Genomic DNA, 21,013 nt, shown 5'->3' on the forward strand with positions numbered 1-21,013 from the left:
GGACAGCATTGCGCTAAGTGCCAACATATGTTTTTTATATTTTGTCCAGTTTTTCCCATTCTCCAAGTAGAGTGTTAATCCAAATTACTTTATCCAACATTGCCAAAAGTGGAACTCCTCCAGAAACAGGCTTAATATGTTCAATATTTAAAAAATTTAGAAGTTATATCTTTTCCAGTTTCCCTCCATTATAAACCCAGATGCACACAGAATGTTTGCTTCTGAAGTATGCATTCTACCAAACATGTTTAAAGATAATGTGCATTTCAAATAAACCAAAAATTGAAATTTGTTAAACTATCAAAATACCTTTATAATATATCTTTTCCATAAAACATTTCATCTATTCCAGATTAAATTAATGATAAAACATTTGCAATGAAACAACTCTTTAAAATACATTTTCAAAGAAAAAAGTACCAAAGTAATTTCACATAAGAAAGAAAAACTTTACCAGCTTTAACACGGTTAATATTTTTCTTTTCTAATTGTCCCGAAACATCTACTAAAGTGTCAGCATGTTTTTCAAATATGCTAACCATTATATAGTTTTTCCTGTCACATTCTTTTTTTGCCTTGGAGAACCAGAGACTCATAATAAAGACCTGAAGTTTAGTGAAAATCTGAAGAACCACAGTGGCTGTCAACACTTACAGTGAAAAATACGAAAATCGATGTATGGGTGAGAACCTCTTCTTTCTGATTCAAATCCTGCTCGGCTCCTTACGCGTACATCTCCTGGTCAGAATCAAGAATACAATGAAAGTTTAGAAGGCTCTCATTTGGAAAGAAGCTCCAATATGCAAGAAAGGTCCACGTGGTAGGACTCCATACATAATGGCCCCTTAGTAACATACATGGAACAAGTAGTGAAGAGAAAGTTATCTGAAGTGTTTCACAGATCTTCAGTACTGAGTTGCAAGGTTGGATGAGGTGATTTTTTTTTTAAATATACCCCTACAACAATAATAATTATAGCCTATTAAAGTAAGCTTTCTGAAAGATAAGTCAAATATGTGATAATACAACCTAACACTTTATTGTTTACATGGAATTTAAAAAAAAAGAAGAAGAAAAATGTCCACTGGGAAACAAAATCTCTTTTAGAAGAGACAGAAAATCCTCAGCACAAACCTTTAAAAGGTCATAGCAAGAATAAACATTTATTAAACATCTACTCTGTGCCTAGTACTATGCTATGGACTAAAAGAAATTAGAAAGATAGAAGAGACATGACCTATTCTCAAGTAGTCTGCAACCACATAAATGTGTAGAAAACTGGAATGCTGTTGCTTTTCCACTATTTAACTTAATCTTTTCTACTGCCAGTGAGTATACCCAAGGTCTTCAGCTAGGTCTTAAACTTTGGTCTTTATAATCAGTGTTTTTCCTATATGGACCTACATGACTTTCAGATTTATTTCTCTATAGAGCAACATAACCACAACACTTTTTGTCTTACAGGCATTACTTTATTTAATTCTCAAGTCAACACTCACCAATAACAATCTCCATTTTACAGATGTAGAAGCTGGACTTTGAGAATAACATGTGCCATGCCCCAAGGTTAGTGCATAGGGCGGGCCAGGATTTAAATTCAAGCCGTGTGGGTTACAAAGTCAACACTTCCCCACTCCACTGTCACAGCTTCCAGGTCCACAACCTTTAAGTCTTCAACCCTTATCCCTGTGTTCATACAATTCTGCCTGCCTATAAGGCTTTACTAATTACTTGTTTTTCTAACTAAGATCATCATTTCTTTGAAGGCTCATTTCATCTGCCATGACTCTACCCCACAATGATGAATCACCTCTCTCATGCGGTGTGATTCCTTTACAGTGTAATGTCTACCAGGCATCCACCATACTTCAGGCACTGGAAAGACAGCAGGGAACAAGATATACAAAGTCCCTGTCCTCAAGAAGCTTATCTTTTTATAGCATGAGACCAAGAACAAAGCAAATACATCATTTCATAGTATGAAAGATGATAAGTTACATGAAGAAAACTAAAGCAAAGGAAGAGGAATAGAGAGGGAAGAACAGAGGTGACGCATTAGTGTGGTCAGGGAAAAGGAGGTATCTGAGCAGGGACTGGAAGGAAGCGAGGCAGGGAGCTGCATGGCTATCCGAGAGGAAGAGGTTTCCAACAACAAGGCAGAGCAAGCATAAACACCTGTATCCCAAGACAGAAGCATGCTTGGCCTGTTCAAGGACAAGCAAAGAGGCTTGGATGACTTATGTCAGGTGAGTGAGGGACCCTGTGGGAGGTAAGGACAGAGAGGCACAAGGGTCAGATCATGTAGGGCCTTTATGGCCATTACAGCAGCTCTGGTTGCTACTCTAAGACACAGAAACATCAGAGGGTTATGAACAGAGAAGATGATCTAACCTATGTTTGCAAAGGCTCGCTCTGGCTGTGTAGTCTAAAATAGAGGAAGGTGGCTGCAGGAAAACTGGGTAAGGAATGAGTGCAATAAAAGAAGCAATTGTGGGGAGCAACTCGGACTAGACTAAGTTACTGGAATTAAGACTTATTCTATGCATCTGCTCTCCCACAATATGGCGCTGGGAGAGGAGGAAACAGCTTCTACACAGCTGCCTCCAGTTCAACCAATAAACAGCAAGACCTGCTCCTGATTGGAGGAGAGCAGCATACTCGGCGTGTGGGTAGCAGAGTTGGGATTGGTGGAAGAGGACTATAAAGGAGGAGAGAGACAACATGCACCAGGAACATCTATCTGAAGGAACACCTGTGCAGCCCCCGAGAGAGCCGGCCGGCGGTGTACCGCTCCCCCGCGGAAGTGGGGAAAGTGGCAGGGGGAACCGCCCTTCCACGGAGGTGGAAGGGACGGTAGCCAACCTGGGAAGAACCAGCAGCAAACCCAGGGAGGGCCGAGCAGACAAAAGAACAGCGCAGGGTTTTGTGTCGTTCCTCCACGAAGAGGGGGAGCGACAGCAATAACTAAGGCTTGGAGTGGGTAATACCATCAGGGTGGTGAGATTCTGGATTTATTTTGAAGGTATCAGCCATCAGGATTTGTTGATGAATTAGACACAGAGTGTGGAAGGAATAGGAGTTAAGAATTGGCTGGTGCCGTGGCTCACTTGGTTAATCCTCTGCCTTCGGCGCTGGCATCCCATATGGGCGCCGGGTTCTAGTCCCGATTGTTCCTCTTCCAGTCCAGCTCTCTGCTGTGGCCCGGAGAAGGCAGTGGAGGATGTCCCAGGTGCTTGGGCCCCTGCACCCGCATGGAAGACTGGGAGGAAGCACCTGGCTCCTGGCTTCAGATCGTCCCGTAATGGCCATTTGGGGGGTGAACCAACGAAAGGAAGACCTTTCTCTCTGTCTCTCTCTCTCTCACTATCTAACTCTGCCTATCAAATAATAATAAATAAATAAGTAAATAAAAGAATGACTCTCAGGTTTCTAACCTGACAGCTGAAGAATGGAGTTATATTTACTGAGACAGCAATAGACTACAAAATGAACAAACCTGGGGAATGCAAACCTTGTTGTGTAAGACATGCTAAGTTTAAAGTACCTATAGCACACACCTAGGTGGAGATGTTCTACAGAATTAAAGAAAATATGAATCTAAAGATATGTTTTAAGGATCACAGAGCCCTGAACGTGTTTGTAGGGAGAGATGGAGACAGTGAAGAGGAAAACACTGCACATTCACGAGGGAAAAAAAATAAGTGCTATAATAGATTAGAAGTGAGGCAAGTAAGATACAAGCAGTAAATTAAAGAGGAATAATGGGAGTAAGAGCAAACACAGGATCTCAGGCAGCACTTAGGCTTAAAAGTCTGAAAAGGAATAGTGAAAGAGGCAAAGGAAAACAGAAGTTGGAGAAGGGTGGCTCAATATCTTCAAGGTGAGGGAGGGATTCTGAGCAGGAGGAGAAGAGTCACAGGCGATCCTCCAAGAAAAGGTAAGTAAATTTGTCTCTTGGAATCTTAACAGTATATGTTCAATAGTATGAAGTAAACTGCATGGGATTAGGAAGCATGTCATCTGGCAGAGAGAGAGGGACAGAGAGAAAACTACCTTGTGGAATTGAGTAAAACATCAGTAACTTGGGGCCAGCGCTGTGGCTGAGCCGGTTAATGACCTGGCCTGAGGCGCTGGCATCCCGTGTGGGTGCCGGGTTCACGTCCCGGCTGCTCCACTTCCAATCAGCTCTCTGCTATGGCCTGAGAGGGCAGTGGAGAATGCCCAAGTCCTTGGGCCCCTGCACCCATGTGGGAGACCCAGAGGAAGCTCCTGGCTCCTGGCTTCGGATCAGCACAGCTCCGGCCGTTGCGGCCATCTGGGGAGTGTCTCTACCTCTCTCTGTAACTCTGTCTTTCAAATAAATAAATCTTTAAAAAAAAAAAAAAAGAAGAAGAAGAAGCTTAAGCACCACGACTAGAAGATAAATTCCTTGCAGCCAATTGAGAATAAAATACATCTGGTGACAAAACTGTCTGACCAGATATTCCATGGCCTCAACCATGTCTGTGCTGGCAACTCTACAAACCTATTTTTTATGAAGAATGTTCAACATGCAATTTAAAATTGTGGACTAATGACACTGTCCCAGTTATTAAGCCAGAGATTTCTCCATTATCTGTGATTCATAAATGCCTCCTTTTATTCACATTACATTCAGTGTTGGTTTCTAGATTCTAAGCTTCAATGTAATAGATTATTTGTGATATGAACAATGATAAAAAAAAAACCTAACGAAAGATACCACATCCTCAAATAAAAGATTATGATAAAACAATGAACTAATTTGGGTACAAAATAAATAAGGCTTACCTAGCATACGAATGTACAATGCAGTCTGATCAGAACTGTCATAGGAAATAGCTCCACGTCGCTAGAAAAAAAATACACACATTTTAATGTGTAACAATTAAATGTAATACAAAATTCAGTTCAACTAACATAGATTTATTTATATTATTTGCAAAGCATTGTGCAAGCAATGTTGGAGATACAAAACAAAATTGGACATGGTATCTGCTCCTGAAATCTCTAGTGTGGAGAGAGACAAACACTTATAATACAATAAGGTTAAGAACTATTACAGAAGTGGATACAGGATGAGGAGGTAGAAATTTCACCTGAGTAGGTCAGGAGAGGTTTGGTAGTGACTTCTGAGTTGACTCGGAAGTATTGACAGGAGTTGCCCAATGGCAGAGAGAGGAACAAGGCGATCCACTGGATTCCCTCCTCCATCTTTTGGCCCAGGCTGCTCTCCACACAGAAGCAGGAGTGAGCATTTCAGCTACTGCTCAAAATGCTCCAATGGCACCCACTGTATTTGGAATAAATTCCAAACTCTAAGCTCTGATTTCCCAAAGCCTTCCACGGTCTGCTCACCTCTGTCCTCTCGTTCACAATTCTCCTCGCCACTATGAGGCAGCCACATTGGCCCCTTGCTTGTCCTCAACCACACCAAACGCACAAAGCCTTTACACTCGCTGCTCCCCTGTCGGGGCTCACTGCATCATCACTCCCTTCTCATCTCTCATGTTCTAGGTGAAAAGCTGTCCCTTCAGAGAGGGGACTATCAAACCTCAATCCACCAGACAGCCCCCATCCCCCAGCAGCCTAAGTCAATCCTCTGTGGCACTCAACTGACATCACCTTGTGTGCATGTTTCTAAAATAAAAGCTCCACAAAAGCAGGAACCTTGTCTGCCTTCATCATTGCACCACTGGCTTCTAAACAGGGCCCATTACTTAGTAAACTATAAATAAATATTTGGTGAATAAACTACTGAATGCACAGATTGCAAATAAGTGATGAATAACAGTTTACAAACAAATGGATAAGTCAATTATCAATTAAAAGAACTGATATAAATGATGATAAGTTAAACATCTGGAAGAGAAAACTGACCAAGTCTCCCATTAGAATCTAAGCTCTAAGGAGGCAGGGATTCCACTCACTGCTGCATTCCATGACCTGGACTAAATCTCAACACATACAACAGGGCACACCGAAAGTGATCTACAAAATTACTTGAACCAACAAGCAAAGGGAAAAAAAAAATTTTTTTATGGTGCAAAAGTGAAAGCAAGTTTATTTGAGATAAGCAACCAAAATTCCCTGGGTGGAGGAGAGGCCACAGAGCTGGGAGTCTGCTGCCCCAGCAGAGACAGTCTGTTAAGAAAAATTTTAAAGTATATTAAATGGAGTTAGCACAGTGAGCCACTGATACACAAAGTACAGTGCCACTGCAAAGAAACGGAGAAAATAGTCAATCAAGACTCTAGAAGCAAATCCAAGAATATAATTTGTATTTGATATAGAATATAAAAATATATGGGGGAAATGATGATATTCAATAGTGTTAGATTAAGTGGTTACCTTCTGGAAAGAAACATAAAGCTTATTATTGCATTCCTACTTCAAAATAAATTACAACGATTTAAATGTAAAAGATTATTAGAAGAAAATGGGACTACATTTTTAAAAAATTTTAAATAAGGCAGGCCTTCTAACTATTCTATTCTATAAAAATCCCAAGTGGGCCAGTGTTGTGCTGCAATGGGTTAAGCCACCACCTGCAATACCAACATTCCATATGGGCAATGGTTCAAGTCCCAGCTGCTCCACTTCCATTCCAGCTCCCAGCTAATGTGCCTGGGAAAGCAGTAGAAGATGGCCTAAGTCCTTGGGCCCCTACACCCACATGGGAAAACGGGAAGAAGTTCCCGGCTCCTGGCTTCAGCCTGGCCCAGCGCTGGCCATTGCAGCCATTTGGGGAGTAAACTAGGGGATGGAAGACCTCCCTCCCTCCCTCCCTCCCTCCCCCTCTCTCTCTCTCTCTCTCTTTCTGTAGCTCAGGCATGGAATTTACAACCCCAACACTTATCCACAAATCTCAAGGAAAAACAACCAAGTATTTTAATATTATTAAAAAAACAATTTACTTTGATATCCTCATAAAATGCAAAACAGCTGCCCAAGACATTATTAAATTCTTAATGTTTATCCATTTAAGAGAAAAATATCAACTCAAAATTCTTACATGATTTCATATTTCTTTAAAAAGAGAAAAATAGCTCTTGAAATGTAAGAAGAACATTTCAAACAAAAATAAAATTCTAGCTATCAACAATGGTTGCCTGAATTGTTGAAATCTTTACTGAGTATAGAGTTCGTCTGTATATAAAGATAATTAAAAATGAATTCTAAGAATGGGATGGGAGAAGGAATAGGAGGTGGGACGGGAGTGAGGATGGGAGGGCGGGTAAGGGGGGAAGAACTGCTATATTACTAAAGCTGTACCTATGAAATTTGTATTTATTAAATAAAAGCTAAAAAAAACCTGGGGTTGCCTCTAAGGAGGCCGAGGGACACAGATGTAGGGGGGCACTTTTCAATGTGTATCTTTGTACCTCTTGAATTTCTAGTGTGTGTATTAAAATTCACGAGCTGAATACAGTTTAAAGATCTACTACAAAGAAAAGCATGATCCAAATCCCAAGGGAGAAAATCATACAGAATACACTTGTATGCTTAAAGTAACTTCCAACAAGAGTATCCCAAGGAATAGGAATAGCCTCCTGCTGTGTTTCATGGTAAACTATTTTTTCTGGAACAAACAGCCAAGTAATCACTTGGTATTAAAAGGCACTACTCGCACCTGCTGCTCCAATCCTCTCCCCAAGATATTTAGCTTATTAGATTACAGTCCTCCCCTCAATATTACCATACTGGGGATTAAACTTAGTAACCCTGAAAGGGCACATGCGGAAATAAATAATTCCATCAGCTAAAATATTTTTTTTAAGATTTATTTATTTATTTGAAAGGCAGAGGCAGAGAGACAGAGAGACAGAGAGAGACAGAGAGATCTTCCATTTGCTGGTTCACTCCCCACATGGCTGCAACGCCCAGAGCTGGGCCAATACAAAGCCAGGACTTAGAGCTTCTTTCAGGTCTCCCACGTGGGTGCAGGGACCCAAGCACTTGGGCCATCTTCTACTGCTTTCCCATGCCATTAGCACAGAGCTAGATAGAAGCTGGAGCAGCCGGGTCTTGCACCAGTGCCCATTAGGGATGCTGAAGCACTGCAGGTGGCAGCTTTACCTGTTATGCCACAGCGCCAGCCCCATAACTAAAACATATTAATGAAACTACAGATATTGGGCAACAGCTTGTCACATCAATACCTATCAATCTGATAGAATGCAATAACAACCTGGATAAACAGCTTGTCGAACCAAAATTTAAGCTGCTATGTCTAATGGTCTTCTTTAGGAGGGTGGCTTGCATCATTATTATTTTTTCTAATGCAGGAAGGGTATTTACTAAAACGGCCCATAATTATACAGATAAAATCTCATTTGTCACCTCATATCTTAAGAATTGTGAAAGAGTAACATCAGCTCTCTATTAAATAAAATAGTATTATGTCAAAAACTGGGTAATGAACATAATGATCATATAATTCGGTCATACAAAACTTATTTTAAGGTAATCATTTTAGGCTCATGTACAGAGCCTAACTTAAATATTAAAACGGTAGAGTTTATATTAAAATTTATAAAAACTTGGCAAAAAGTGGAATTTAATTTTTAAAAGGTTTATTTTATTTATTTAAAAGGCAGAATTACAGAGAGGCAGAGGCAGAGAGAGAGATATCTTCCACGTGCTGGTTCACTCCCCAAATGGCCACAACAGCTGGAGCTGTGCCAATCTAAAGCCAGGAGCCAGGAGCTTCTTTTAGGTCCCCCACTTGGATGCAGTGGCCCAAGGACTTGGGCCATCTTCCACTGCTTTCCCAGGCCACAGCAGAGCTGGATTGCAAGTAGAGCAGCGGAAACTCGAAGAGTGCCTATATGGGATGCTGGCACTGCAGGCGGCGGCTTTACCCACTACGCCACAGCACCGGCCCCAGTAGAATTTAATTTTAAATACACATTAACAAGTTACTTAGGGATATGCAAAATACCCATACTCTATCTGATACAAGGTGCCAATTTAAGTAAGACTGATCTACAAATATTTAGCTTAAATGCTATACTGAATCATAAGACATAGCTTTTATGAAATAAATCCAGATAAAAACTTTTTTTTTAAATAGGTGAAACTATCAACAAATACATCCTGAGTGATAGTCCTTCACTCACCCCCTTAATCTTAATTAAGAAGATTAAAGTGAATATAAGCCATTTCACTCAGCAACTGAGGTAGAAAAATGTACCGTAAATTACGAGAAACCCTGGAACTTCATGTTAGAATCATATTGTTTTAAAAAATAATTGCATGTACTTTGCACACCAAGACTACACATAGCCTTAACATGTTTCTTTAAAGATTAGCATTTAAAAATACCATATAATAGTAAGATTTTATTTTTAGTAAAAAGAGTAAAACAAATTTCATGAAAATCCTGTGTCACACTGTCAGTCATAAACCATTCTGAGCTATCACCCACATTCCCACCTCGCCTCACCAGTGAATGGAAATAACTGAGAAGCTCCTACTCGTGACTCTTCTAATTTAGCCATCCTGGGAACAGCTTGTAAAGCAAACTAGTATAGGTCAAAACATGGGCGAGGCTGGGCTAATCAGAAACTGACAGCCGCCGCATAAACAAGTTAAACTGCAAGGTTCCAAAGGATCCAGTGCCACGCTCAAACACGTTCTCTACGCCCTGGCAGGACACCGCTCACCCTGAATCAGGGTGAATCGGTCTTCCATAAATGATCTGATGGGAGGGTTCACGACCAAAAGGTGTAAAAGCTGTTCCCAGTATGAGTAAATACATAACTTTTAAAGGCAGACATGCAAAAGCAAATTCATTTCTCCTACACAGTAAAAATATTAACATATAAACTCCCTCTGTCAGGTACTGTTCAGGTGCTTTCACACAAAATCGCATTTGACCCAATGAAGAGCTCACTAAGGTAAACCTTAGTGGTCCCATTTTGCAGACTGGTAAACTGATAAGTTAAAGAGCTTAAACACAGTAGACACTAAATACAATTTTTGATGACATTATCAAAAAACAGTAACATATAAGCAAAACACAAAGCTCTTAAAATCAGTTTTCTCTGCTACGCCAAAAGTCTTTTGCAGATCTTACTCGTCCCACATAACTGCAGGTATTTGAGTTCCGACACTATTCAAATATTGCATTATCCACTGAATAGTATCCTTCCCATTCTTTATTTTAAAATGTTAAAATAAAACTTTAGCATCCTTTTTGTTTTTGGTGATCATTTTAAAAAGTAAAGTCTCTGAAAACACCCACAATTCAAATGCATTAATATTAACTTGATCTGTATTTGGTAACTTGGCAAACCAATCCTTTAGAAACAATGAGTTAAACAGCCATCAGTGCCAAAAATTAATTCTTAACTTTTAAAACACACAGTTTTTTAAAATTTGAACAAACCGTTTTTCTTCAAGTGATTTATTTCATCATTTCATATTCACTAAGAAAAGTGGACTACTTCTCATGAGTGTGCTTAAATGTTAGCTTAAATTACGTAAAAAATTACATACCAGGGATTAAAATTTTCCTTGAAAAAGGAAATTAACTTTATAAAAGTTTTGTGTTGTTTAGCGAAAAGTGATGACTTTACAATTTTTGTTACTATTCTTCAGTTTAATACAGAAAGAAAAAAAAGCAGCATGGTGATGACAGATATTATCATTCTAACACAAGTGCAGAAGAAATAGCCTAATAATTCCAAATAGTATAAACTTATTTTAGTTTTAGACTCTGATCCAGATGGCAAGTGGCTAGTTAGCACTTGATCAGGCTTTTCTCAAGCCTGCTGTTTAGAATTCAACTTCAGAAACAAGTTGTCATTAATCTTACACTTTTGACATTCTATTATAGCTAAGACATACATTTTAGCAGCAGCAAGACCTTAAGAAATAACATGACAGAGGGTGATTTTTTTAAAAGCTTATCACTCTTTAGAAGTCCTCAAATTTCACTTTAAGTACACAAGTGTTAGTAAATTCTTTTTCTGCAAAGGATATTTAAAATAAGTACACCAAAAGTCTCTCAACAGTTGGATTTTATTATCTTAAAAGTTCAAGTTGTTTAATTGTAAAACGTCCTTCAGAACAACTACTTGGATACTGAGGAATGATGCCAGAAAACACCCCAAAAAAGGAATCAAGTGGAAAAGGAATAAAAGCTGCAGGTAGAAATTTAAAGCCTTTCTGCTGACAAGCAAAACTCACAGCTCTTTGAGTCAGAGATAAAAACGGAGGCAAACAGAGAAAATCAACTAGCCACTTCATTGCATTGCAAGTAACGATTAAGTGTCACAATCTTCAAAGGAGAGATGGCCTACCTTGGAGGTGATCCACTTGATAAGAACCAAAGCCAGACACCAGATCAGTGTAATTCCCATTGGATCAATCAGATGCCCACTGCATAATCTCTCTCCTCTACCAGTGAGCAAGGAGGACTTCTTAGGAGCCTGGTAAATAACCAGCTGTCCTGAGGCAGAGGAGAGGGGACACTGCCTGCCTGGAACCTCCAGCAGCTGCCTTCCAACAGCAATCACCTGACTCCTCTGAGAATGCACTGCCCAGCCAGTCTTCCTACCAGAGCAAGCTGCACACCCCAGGCACGGGGTGGAGCAACCTAAGGATAATGGGGAGGAGGGGGGCACCTGAGCGAGGGCTGACCTAACAACTTCAAATAAGTGGACAAAAGCGGCCCCAGGCCAGCCCCACGCACTTGTACAGTCTTTATACTAACAGACTGATTGCCTCACAACAACTTTCAAAAACTGTTTGGCAGGATGAAAACTTTCCTCTTGGTCTTCACACAGACCGTTTCACAGGCACAATGTCCCGGCATTTACAAGTAGTATAACACATTTTACTCTTCAACTTCTCACATTGATGTTTGATCAACGTTTACTTCCTTTGGAGCTAGGATTACTTTATGAATGTTACATGTTGTCGCAAAAACTGTTCTGCTCCTTAACATTGCAATTCACTCGTTTTTATGTATTGACAAAGACCAGCTGAATCAGCACATTTTCACATCATTAAAGGTATATTATTTTTCAAACTCTAATTGCAATCTAGCTTATAAAATAATACTTTTGGTACATGTCTTGCTCTCATGGCAGTGAGTGAACTGTCTAATAACGAAGTGTGCCTCTACCCAACCATCTGCAATGACCGCCACAGCAGCTAGCAGACTGCAGGTAGTAATGCTGAGAAAAGGTATCTGGCGACTCTCATTCCAGGTATTCACCAAGTGCTTATTAAGCTGCCATTGTGTCCCACGTCCTGTGCAGGACATCAGGGATACAATCATTAAGTAAAAGCAGATATGGCTTCCGCCCTTGTGACAGGTACAGTTTAGAGTCTGCATTAATCAAATGATACAATACACACGAAACTGCAGCCGTAACAAGTGTGATGAAGCAAAGAGAAGCTACCTGCAAAGTCTGGCTCTGACCTAGAGAACAGGTAAAAGATTTCTTCCCAGGGTTCTCGAAGTGTCCCTAAGCTGGAATGCAATGGGACAAAAATATAAAGACAGGAGGAAAATGTCTGTATGGTCATCCTTGGCATGAGGGCCAAGGATCCAGACAAAAAGCAGCAAGAACCAGTGACGGAGAGGAGACCTGGGCAGCTTGAGTGCAGGTAGGGACAGATGAGGCTGCAGCATGGGGGAACACAGGCCACTCCCTACAGGGCCCTCCTGGAGGCCACACAAAGGTGGCCTGTCTCCATGCTAGAAATGAATGACAACCTGCCGGGCACCTTTAGCAGATGGTTCCATTCTGAAAAGCCACTTTGGTCAAACATAATTAGTTAGAGGAGGGCAGTTCATGGGGAGTTGGGCTGCCTGACAGAGGTCCAGGAGAGAGGTGATCACAACCTTCAGGTGGCAGGACCATGACAAAACTCAGAGGTGACAGGACTATGTCACAGACTGCAGTCTATGAGGGAATAAAACCACTTGCACAGCAACAGTGCACAAATGACAATTCTCAAGTATTTGAAAATAGCTCAAATGGTTCAAATACTAATTTTTCATTAGCTAATCCTTGGTACAAAGAATTCATGCAGAAGTTAATTTTAGACCTATCAAAGTGAAACATAAACTGACAGGTCTAAATCCAAATTTTCTTAAATCTAAGCTGCTCCAATAGCTGGCTGTGAACTTTTTACTTCTGGCTCCAGAATGAACAAACTGTGATGCTAACCCTTGCCCAAATCAAGATAAATGTTTCTATTTTATAATGAGACCAGCTTTGACAGGAGACTGCTGGGGTCTCTGATGACCCTCTTTCTTTTCCAGTAAGGTTCCAACAACCAAATTCAAAGGATGCCCAGGCATGGGACAGACCAAATCTTAGCCCAATACTTATCAGAAACATTGCTGGTCAGCTGTTAGAGCAGGGCTAGCCTAGCCAGCATCTAACACGGGCTTCATTGTCATTCTCTGTCACTCTGGCCTGGGCTGCATACTCCAAACTGGTCCATGACCATGATGACCTTAGCCCAGGAATGCCTCTCTTCTTCCTAACTTCTCTTCCAATCAGCTGCTCAAAAAGGATCACATTTTGAGAAATAAAAGATTGCTATTTCTGGTACTATAACTGAAATATTTCAATAAAAACCTTTTAGTTAACAGTGAGCTCAAGAATCTACATTTCCTCATATACTAAAAGACAAACATGCATTGTGGCACAGCAGGGTGAGCCACTGGGAACGCCAGCAGCCCGCACTGGAGTGCCTAGGACACAGTCCCACCTCCACTTCTGATCCAGCTTCCTACTAATGCACCTGGGAAGCAGTAGGTGACAGCTCAAGTACTTGGGTCCCTGCCACTCACGTGGAAGACCCAGATGGAGTTACTGGCTCCAGGCCCAGCTCTGGCTGTTGTGGGAATTTCAGGAGTGAACCAGCAGTTGGACGATTTCTGTCTCTCCCCCTCTGTCCCTCCGCCTTTCGAATAAACAAACAAATGGATACATGAATGAATAAATAAATAAATCTTTAAAAGATAACAAAAAAGACTGAAAGGAAGAGAAGGTAAAGACCTAGAACTTAAGACATCAAGTAGGAAAGATTAGCCTCCAAGTCCTCTCATGAATTTCGATACAGATTATCTCTACCATCTAAACTCTCTTGGGCTTGGAGATGAGGGTCTAGGTTTATTTTCCACCTTTCTTGCCAGAGCTGGTGACCCTGGATGAATCATCACCTCCCTGTACCTGACTTTCCTCCTCTTCACAGGAGTGGAATGGTATACATAAAAGAAGAGCTAGCTCAGAGTGAGCTCTCAAGAAATGTCAGCTCTATCAGAATTAAATATTAAGACCTTAAAATGACAAGGCCCTAATAAGCACAGTAGCTGTACCTTACCTCTCGTTCTAACTGCAATCCCAATGGTCATGAGGGGAACTGCACTATGCTTGCCAAGTGGCGTCCAGTAGGACCAGGCTCTTGGCTTTCATTTCTCACCCTCGGTTGGCTCTGAAAATGGTTTTCCCAGCATCTATTTCTTGAATTTCTACTCCATGTCTGATACTATAATACACTGACAATCAAGACGTGATCCTCCCCAATCAGAAAATCTGTTTGCACAGAAAGAGCTATTGAGTTACCAACTAAAATCAATTCTTCCACGCTAATGATGCTTCAAAGTCACTCAAATCCTATAAAAACTCAGGAAATGCAGGGTTTTTCTTTCTTAAAACGGTATTCTCAACTTTTCTCAATGTAATTTTCTTTTATTTCAGGAATGATATATTTATTACCAGTTTATCTTTGTAGGTTATAAGGGTTGTCTTAGTAAGAGTAAAGATCAAATCACAAAGTACACCTCACTATTTTCTTTGTGGTCAATAGAAAAAAGGAATGACTTTGATCATTGTTTATTAGAAGTAATCCAAGAGCAAATTTTATCCCTAGGGCTCTCTGCCACACACAGGACACCTGTCAATCTTGGCAACAGCCTTTAGTTATCCATATAGAGACTCACCACGTCCCTCTCCTGACCAAATTAGGTGAACCTCATCTGCATTGACATCAGTGTCTATAATTTTGGAATCCCTTGGACAGAAATAGCCTATCATAGCGTTCTATATACAAATCGACCGTATGCAGAAAACAACCAAATTGATTACAGAAAAATATGAACTCTATAGTAAAAATCCTCCAATTATACTTTTATCATTTTGAATTCTAGTCCATTATAATAAACAATAAAATAGAATGGTGTTTTTATTTCTTTTACTAAAAACCAGAGTGGATTATTCTTCAAATGGTATGAATTTCAAGAGCTATGAAACTAAGGGAAAAAATAAGTGCTCATAACTAACAAAAATATTACTTTCATGCTGTGGCAATATGAGAACTTTACAAGTGAATTAAGACCTTTCTGTCATATTGACTTAAAACTCTGACATATTTTTTGTTCTAAGAGTATAGTACTCCAATATTTGACAGAAACATACATGTGATTTCCCCTAGTACAAAGGAATAAATACACCTTGATTATTATAAATATACAAGACTTCTGATTTCAGAAAACATTATCTTCTATAATAAGTTTGCTTATTTAACCACTGATAATATTTTTTAAATTATGGAAAAGTAGAAAATCATCACAAAACATGATAGCGAATATTGCCACAATTTTTACACTCTAAAGTGGCTAAAATGTTAGAACAGGAGAATGTCACACACATGGGACACTCTAATCTCAGCAAGGCTCCACGCAAAGTCCCTGGTGACATCCTTAAAATCCAAGCACAGCAAGACAAGCCCAATACTCAGTTAGGCAGACTCCTAATGGACTGAGCAAACACATACAGAGAAGTACTAGATACCACTTTAGAGGAAGGATCTTGGAGGTAACTAATAGATTTCTGCATTTGACCTTGTCTTGTACCATAGTTTGTTTACTGGTGTGCAAATCTGACAAATGCATATCACATCTGCAGATAAAACACAGAAGTTAGCAAGATGAAGTTCAACATCAACTAAAACAAAAAGAGAATTAAGTCTGCACCGAGATAAAAAATGAACTCGATATGTGTAGTTTAATGGAAATAGTAGTTAAAATTTCCTTTAAAAAAAAAGTTTCCTTTTAAAAGAAAAGCTAGGGTGTTTGAAATCTGAGTTAATAAGGGACAAAAAGTGAAGGCAATATTGGGAGGTATTTAGTCATATAAATATCCAAATCAAAGATGCTCTTCAATACAGGCTGCCTTTGCCAGACTGACTTCAGTTTGGAATATATAGTGGAAGATGCACACAGACATGATATTCTTAAATGCAGACAGTGATGTTACATAAGAAATAGTTTTACAACAGAGATGGTTTGGGCAAAGAAGTAAAAAAGATGGACAAAACAGGTGTGAAACTGCTGTCAGATAAAACAGCCGAAGGAGAAGCTGAGCTTTATTCTAAGAAATTACGGACAGGAGAAGTAGGACCACCAGGCAGAAGTTCGTGGAAAATAGAATTCGATTCAATGTTATCTCCTAAGAGCATTCTATAATTTCTAACAACTTTCTACACCTGTAGTCATGGAAACTAAGCTATCTCAAAGCAGCCTCTGTCAAGGAGCTTGTGGGGCAGGCTAGAACGAGTGACTTTCAAGATCACTGCCAGTTCTAAGATTCTAATACTGAACTGACAGCTCATAATTATTTATGGGCCAACAGTTTTAACTTGAAACCTAAGGCAAACCTGAACCAAATTCATGCCAATTTTTATGTCATTAATCTTAAAACAAAATGCAATCACTGACAAATTTGTGAAGCAGAAACTGAAAATGAAATATCTTTTTTCCATAAATAAAAGATAGATATGATTATTGTATCAAATATATTATTTCATTTAATAATCAAATCTTTCTAAGAAAGTAGCTCCTCAAGGGGATAATGGATCTACCACCACACCCCACAAGATCCCACTGAGTTCCCGGTATTCACTATACCTGAGTGATTATGGACATTTATCTTGAAAGACATTCTGTAAATGAGACTCTTTATAGGTCAGGGAAAAAAAACTTCACCTCAGGGCCAATGCTGAGGTTAAGCCTCAGGCTGCAGAGCCAGCAACCACAGAGGTGCCAGTTTGTGTCCCAGCAGCTCCTCTTCTGATCCAGCTCCCTGCTGATGGCCTGGGAAAGCAGCAGAAGATGGCTAGTGCTTGGGCCCCTGCACTCATGTGGGAGGCCTAGAAGAAGCTCCTGGCTTTAGATCAGCCCAGCTCCGGCCATTGCGGCCATCAGAACATCTGCAATATTCCAGAGAGACCCCCCAAAAACACCATACCTTAAGAAGTAGGCAAAACCAGCTTATCAAGATAGAAAGCTCTGTCAGAAAGCATTGTTATAGACTCACACTAACAAATGACTAAACTGCTTGTGAGATTAAAACACAACATGCTTCTAAGAATGGCAAAGCCAAAGTTAAAAATCAGGAGAATAAGCAAGAAGGTTGAACAACCTCAACACACTCGGAGGAAAAATCAGTCAAAAAATAATAATAATAAACCTAGAAATGATCAACATAATAAAATTGTAGAATAGGACTTTAAAAATAATATTATAAAAATGCAAAGATTTGCCGGCACCGTGACTCAATAGGCTAATCCTCTACCTGCGGCGCCGGCACCCTGGGTTCTAGTCCCGGTTGGGGAGCCAGATTCTCACCCAGTTGCTCCTCTTCCAGGCCAGGAGGATGGCCCAAGTCCTTGGGTCCTTGCACCCGTATGGGAGACCAGGAGAAGCACCTGGCTCCTGGCTACGGATCAGCGCAGTGTGCCGGTCACAGTGGCCATTGAGGGGTGAACCAATGGAAAAGGAAGACCTTTCTCTCCCTCCCTCCCTCTCTCTCTCTCTCACTGTCCACTCTGCCTGTCAAAGAAAAAAAAAAAAAAAAAGCAAAGATTTGGGGGCTGGTGCCATGGCGCACTGGTTAATCCTCTGCCTGCGGCACCGGCACCCTATCTGGGCGCCAGTTCTAGTCCCAGTTGCTCCTCTTCCAGTCCAGCTCTCTGTTGTGGCCCGGGAGGCCAGTGGAGGATGGCTCAAGTGCTTGGGCCCCTGCACCTGCACAGGAGACCAGGAAGAAGCTCCTGGCTCCTGGCTTCGGATTGACGCAGCTCCAGCCATAGCAGCCATTTGGGGAGTGAAAGAATGGTAGAAAGACCTTTCTCTCTGTCTCTCTCTCTCACTGTCTGTAACTCTACCTGTCAAGTAAATAAATAAATAAAATGCAAAAATTTAAAGGAAAACACGGACATACACAAAAAAATAAAAAAAGAAATGCAAAAATAGGGAACCTCAGGATGGACATTGTGTAAAGCCGCTGCCTGCAAAATCAGCATCTCAAATGGGCACCAATTCAAGTCCTGGGTCCTCCATTCTAATCTAGTTCCCTGATAAGGGCCTGGGAAAAGCAGCGGAAGATAGCCCAAGTGCTTGAGCCCCCGCAGCCATGTGGGAGAAAGGTTGAAGCTCTTGGCTCCTGGGTTCAGCCTGTCCCAGCCTTGGCCATGGTGGCCATGTGGGGAGTGAACCAGCAGATGGGAGACCTCTCTCTGTGTCTCCCTCTCTCTCCTCTGTAATTGAATTATAAATAAATAAATCTTTAAAAAAAAAAAAAAAGAATACTCTGTAACAAAAAAAATCACAATTTTCTAAAATAAAAAAATTCACATTTGGGTTTAACAGTAGACAAAACATTACACAAGGAAAGATCAAAACAAACTACCTAAACTGATATGCACAAAGAATAGTCAAAAAGATCTGAACCTGCAGAAGTACATCAAGTCATTAACTGAACTCCTAAAAGGAAAAGGCAGCAAAAACACTTAAGCAGGGGCCAGTGTTGTGTACTGGGAAAGCTGCTGCCTGCAACACTGGCATCCCATATGGGTGCTGGTTCAAGCTCTGGCTGCTCCACTTCCTATCCAGTTCTCTGCTGATGTGCCTGGGAGGGCAGTGGAGAATGGCCCACGTGCTTCGGACCCTGCATCCATGTGGGAGACCCAGAAGAAGTGCTTGGCTCCTGGCTTTGACCCAGACCAGTTTTGGCCATTGAAGCTATTTGGGGAGTAAACAAGCACATGGAAGATCTCTGTCTCTCCCTCTCTCTGTAACTGCCTTTCAAAACACACACACACACACACACACACACACACACACTTGAAGCGGTAATGGCTTCAAATTTTCCAAATCTGATGACAATTATCAATTCATATTTTGAAGCAGCTTAATAATTCCAGACAGGGGCCGGCGCCGTGGCTCAATAGGCTAATCCTCCACCTTGCGGCGCCGGCACACCGGGTTCTAGTCCCGGTTGGGGCGCCGGATTCTGTCCCGGTTGCCCCTCTTCCAGGCCAGCTCTCTGCTATGGCCAGGGAGTGCAGTGGAGGATGGCCCAGGTGCTTGGGCCCTGCACCCCATGGGAGACCAGGAAAAGCACCTGGCTCCTGGCTCCTGCCATTGGATCAGCGCGGTGCGCCGGCTGCAGCGGCGGCCATTGGAGGGTGAACCAACGGCAAAGGAAGACCTTTCTCTCTCTGTCTCTCTCTCTCACTGTCCACTCTGCCTGTCAAAAAAATAAATAAATAAAAAAAAAAATTCTTAAAAAAAAAAAAAAATAATTCCAGACAGGAAAAATGCAAAGAAAATATGTCAAGAACATAATAATCAATTTGCTAAAAACCAACTGATACCAAAATGAGACAATGACATTATAAAAAAAGGAAATTATAGAAAATATTAGTAGATCAAATCCACCAATATTAGGGTACTTCAAAAAGTTTGTGGAGAGGTGTAACTCTACCACTTCAGCATGGTTCTCAGTCAGTCAGATCAAATACATTAAAGAAAAGCAGAAAGGACCAGGGGCATACAAATTGTAAAGGAAGAAGAAACACTTCTTTATTTGCAGACAACTCATTTATCCATGTCAAAAATCCTCAAGACTCTACAAAAGGCTTTCTAGAGCTAATAAAATTCAGCAAGATCCTGAGACATAAGATCAATATTAAAAAGTCAACTGTATTTCTCTAACTGGCAAAATGATTAGAAATGAAATTTTTTTTTCAAAGTCAGAGTTACATAAAGAGAGAGACACAGAGGGATCTTTCATCTACTGGTTCACTTTCCTACATGACTGCAAGAGCCAAGGCTGGGCCAGGTGGAAGCCAAGAGCTTCATCTGGGTCTTCCACGTGAGTGGCACTGGCCCAAAAACTTGGACCATCTTTTGCTGTTTTCCCAGGCCACTAGCAGGAAGCTGGACTGGAAGTGGAGTAGCCAGGACCTGTACCAGTGCCAAACTGGGATGCCTGATGTCATAGACTGCGGTTTTTTTGTTTTGTTTTGTTTTGTTTTTTTAATTTACTTGACAGGTAGTTATAGACAGAGAGAAAGGTCTTCCTTCCGTTGGTTCACTCTCCAAATGGTCACTACGGCCGGCGCTGCACCAATCCGAAGCCAGGTGCCAGGTGCTGCTTCCTGGTCTCCCATGCTGGTGCAGGGGCCCACGCACTTGGGCCATCCTCCACTGGCCTTCCGGACCACAGCAGAGAGCTGGACTGGGAGAGCAACCGGGACTAAAACCCAGTGCCCAGATAGGATGCCGGTGCCGCAGGCGGAAGATTAACCAAGTGAGCCATGGAGCCAGCCCCACATGCTGCAGTTTTACCTGCTTCACCACACTGGCCCAGGAAATGAAATTTCCTGGAAATTTAAAAATACTATTTGTGAGGCTGGTATTGTAGTGCAGCAGGTTAAATCACTGCCTGGAACTCCAGCATCCAATATCAAAGTCAGCTCCAAGTCCCAGCTGCTCTGCCCAGCCCTAGCTGTTGCAGCCATTTGAGGAGGGAACCAATGGATGGAAGACCTCTCTTTCTTTCTAACTTCCTCTGTAATTTTTCCTTTCAAATAAATAAATAAGTCTTAAAAAAAATTAAAAGGCTACATAAACAATGCCTTGCTGAGAAACAACTTGCAAGATCAGTCTCATTCACAA

At 41.1% G+C, this 21,013-nt stretch overlaps 1 protein-coding gene across 4 annotated transcripts in view; it reads right to left on the bottom strand.

The window, feature by feature from the left end:
* The window catches only part of PDE7A (phosphodiesterase 7A), a 131,217-nt gene that overhangs the window by 59,169 nt on the left and 51,035 nt on the right, over positions 1-21,013 (bottom strand). For 2 of the 4 annotated variants that reach the window (XM_008255575.4, XM_002710533.5), the window contains exons 2-3: positions 4,810-4,870; positions 655-738 (exon numbers count right to left, since the gene is read on the bottom strand). In XM_008255575.4, coding sequence (XP_008253797.1) covers positions 655-738; positions 4,810-4,870 — 145 coding nt within the window. Of the gene's footprint in view, positions 1-654; positions 739-4,809; positions 4,871-11,327; positions 11,599-21,013 lie in introns of those variants that run through there. The other 2 variants (XM_008255577.4, XM_008255576.4) reach the window with 2 other exon arrangements.

The sequence above is a fragment of the Oryctolagus cuniculus genome, chromosome 6 (assembly GCF_964237555.1).
Source record: "Oryctolagus cuniculus chromosome 6, mOryCun1.1, whole genome shotgun sequence".
NCBI classification, from domain to species: domain Eukaryota; kingdom Metazoa; phylum Chordata; class Mammalia; order Lagomorpha; family Leporidae; genus Oryctolagus; species Oryctolagus cuniculus.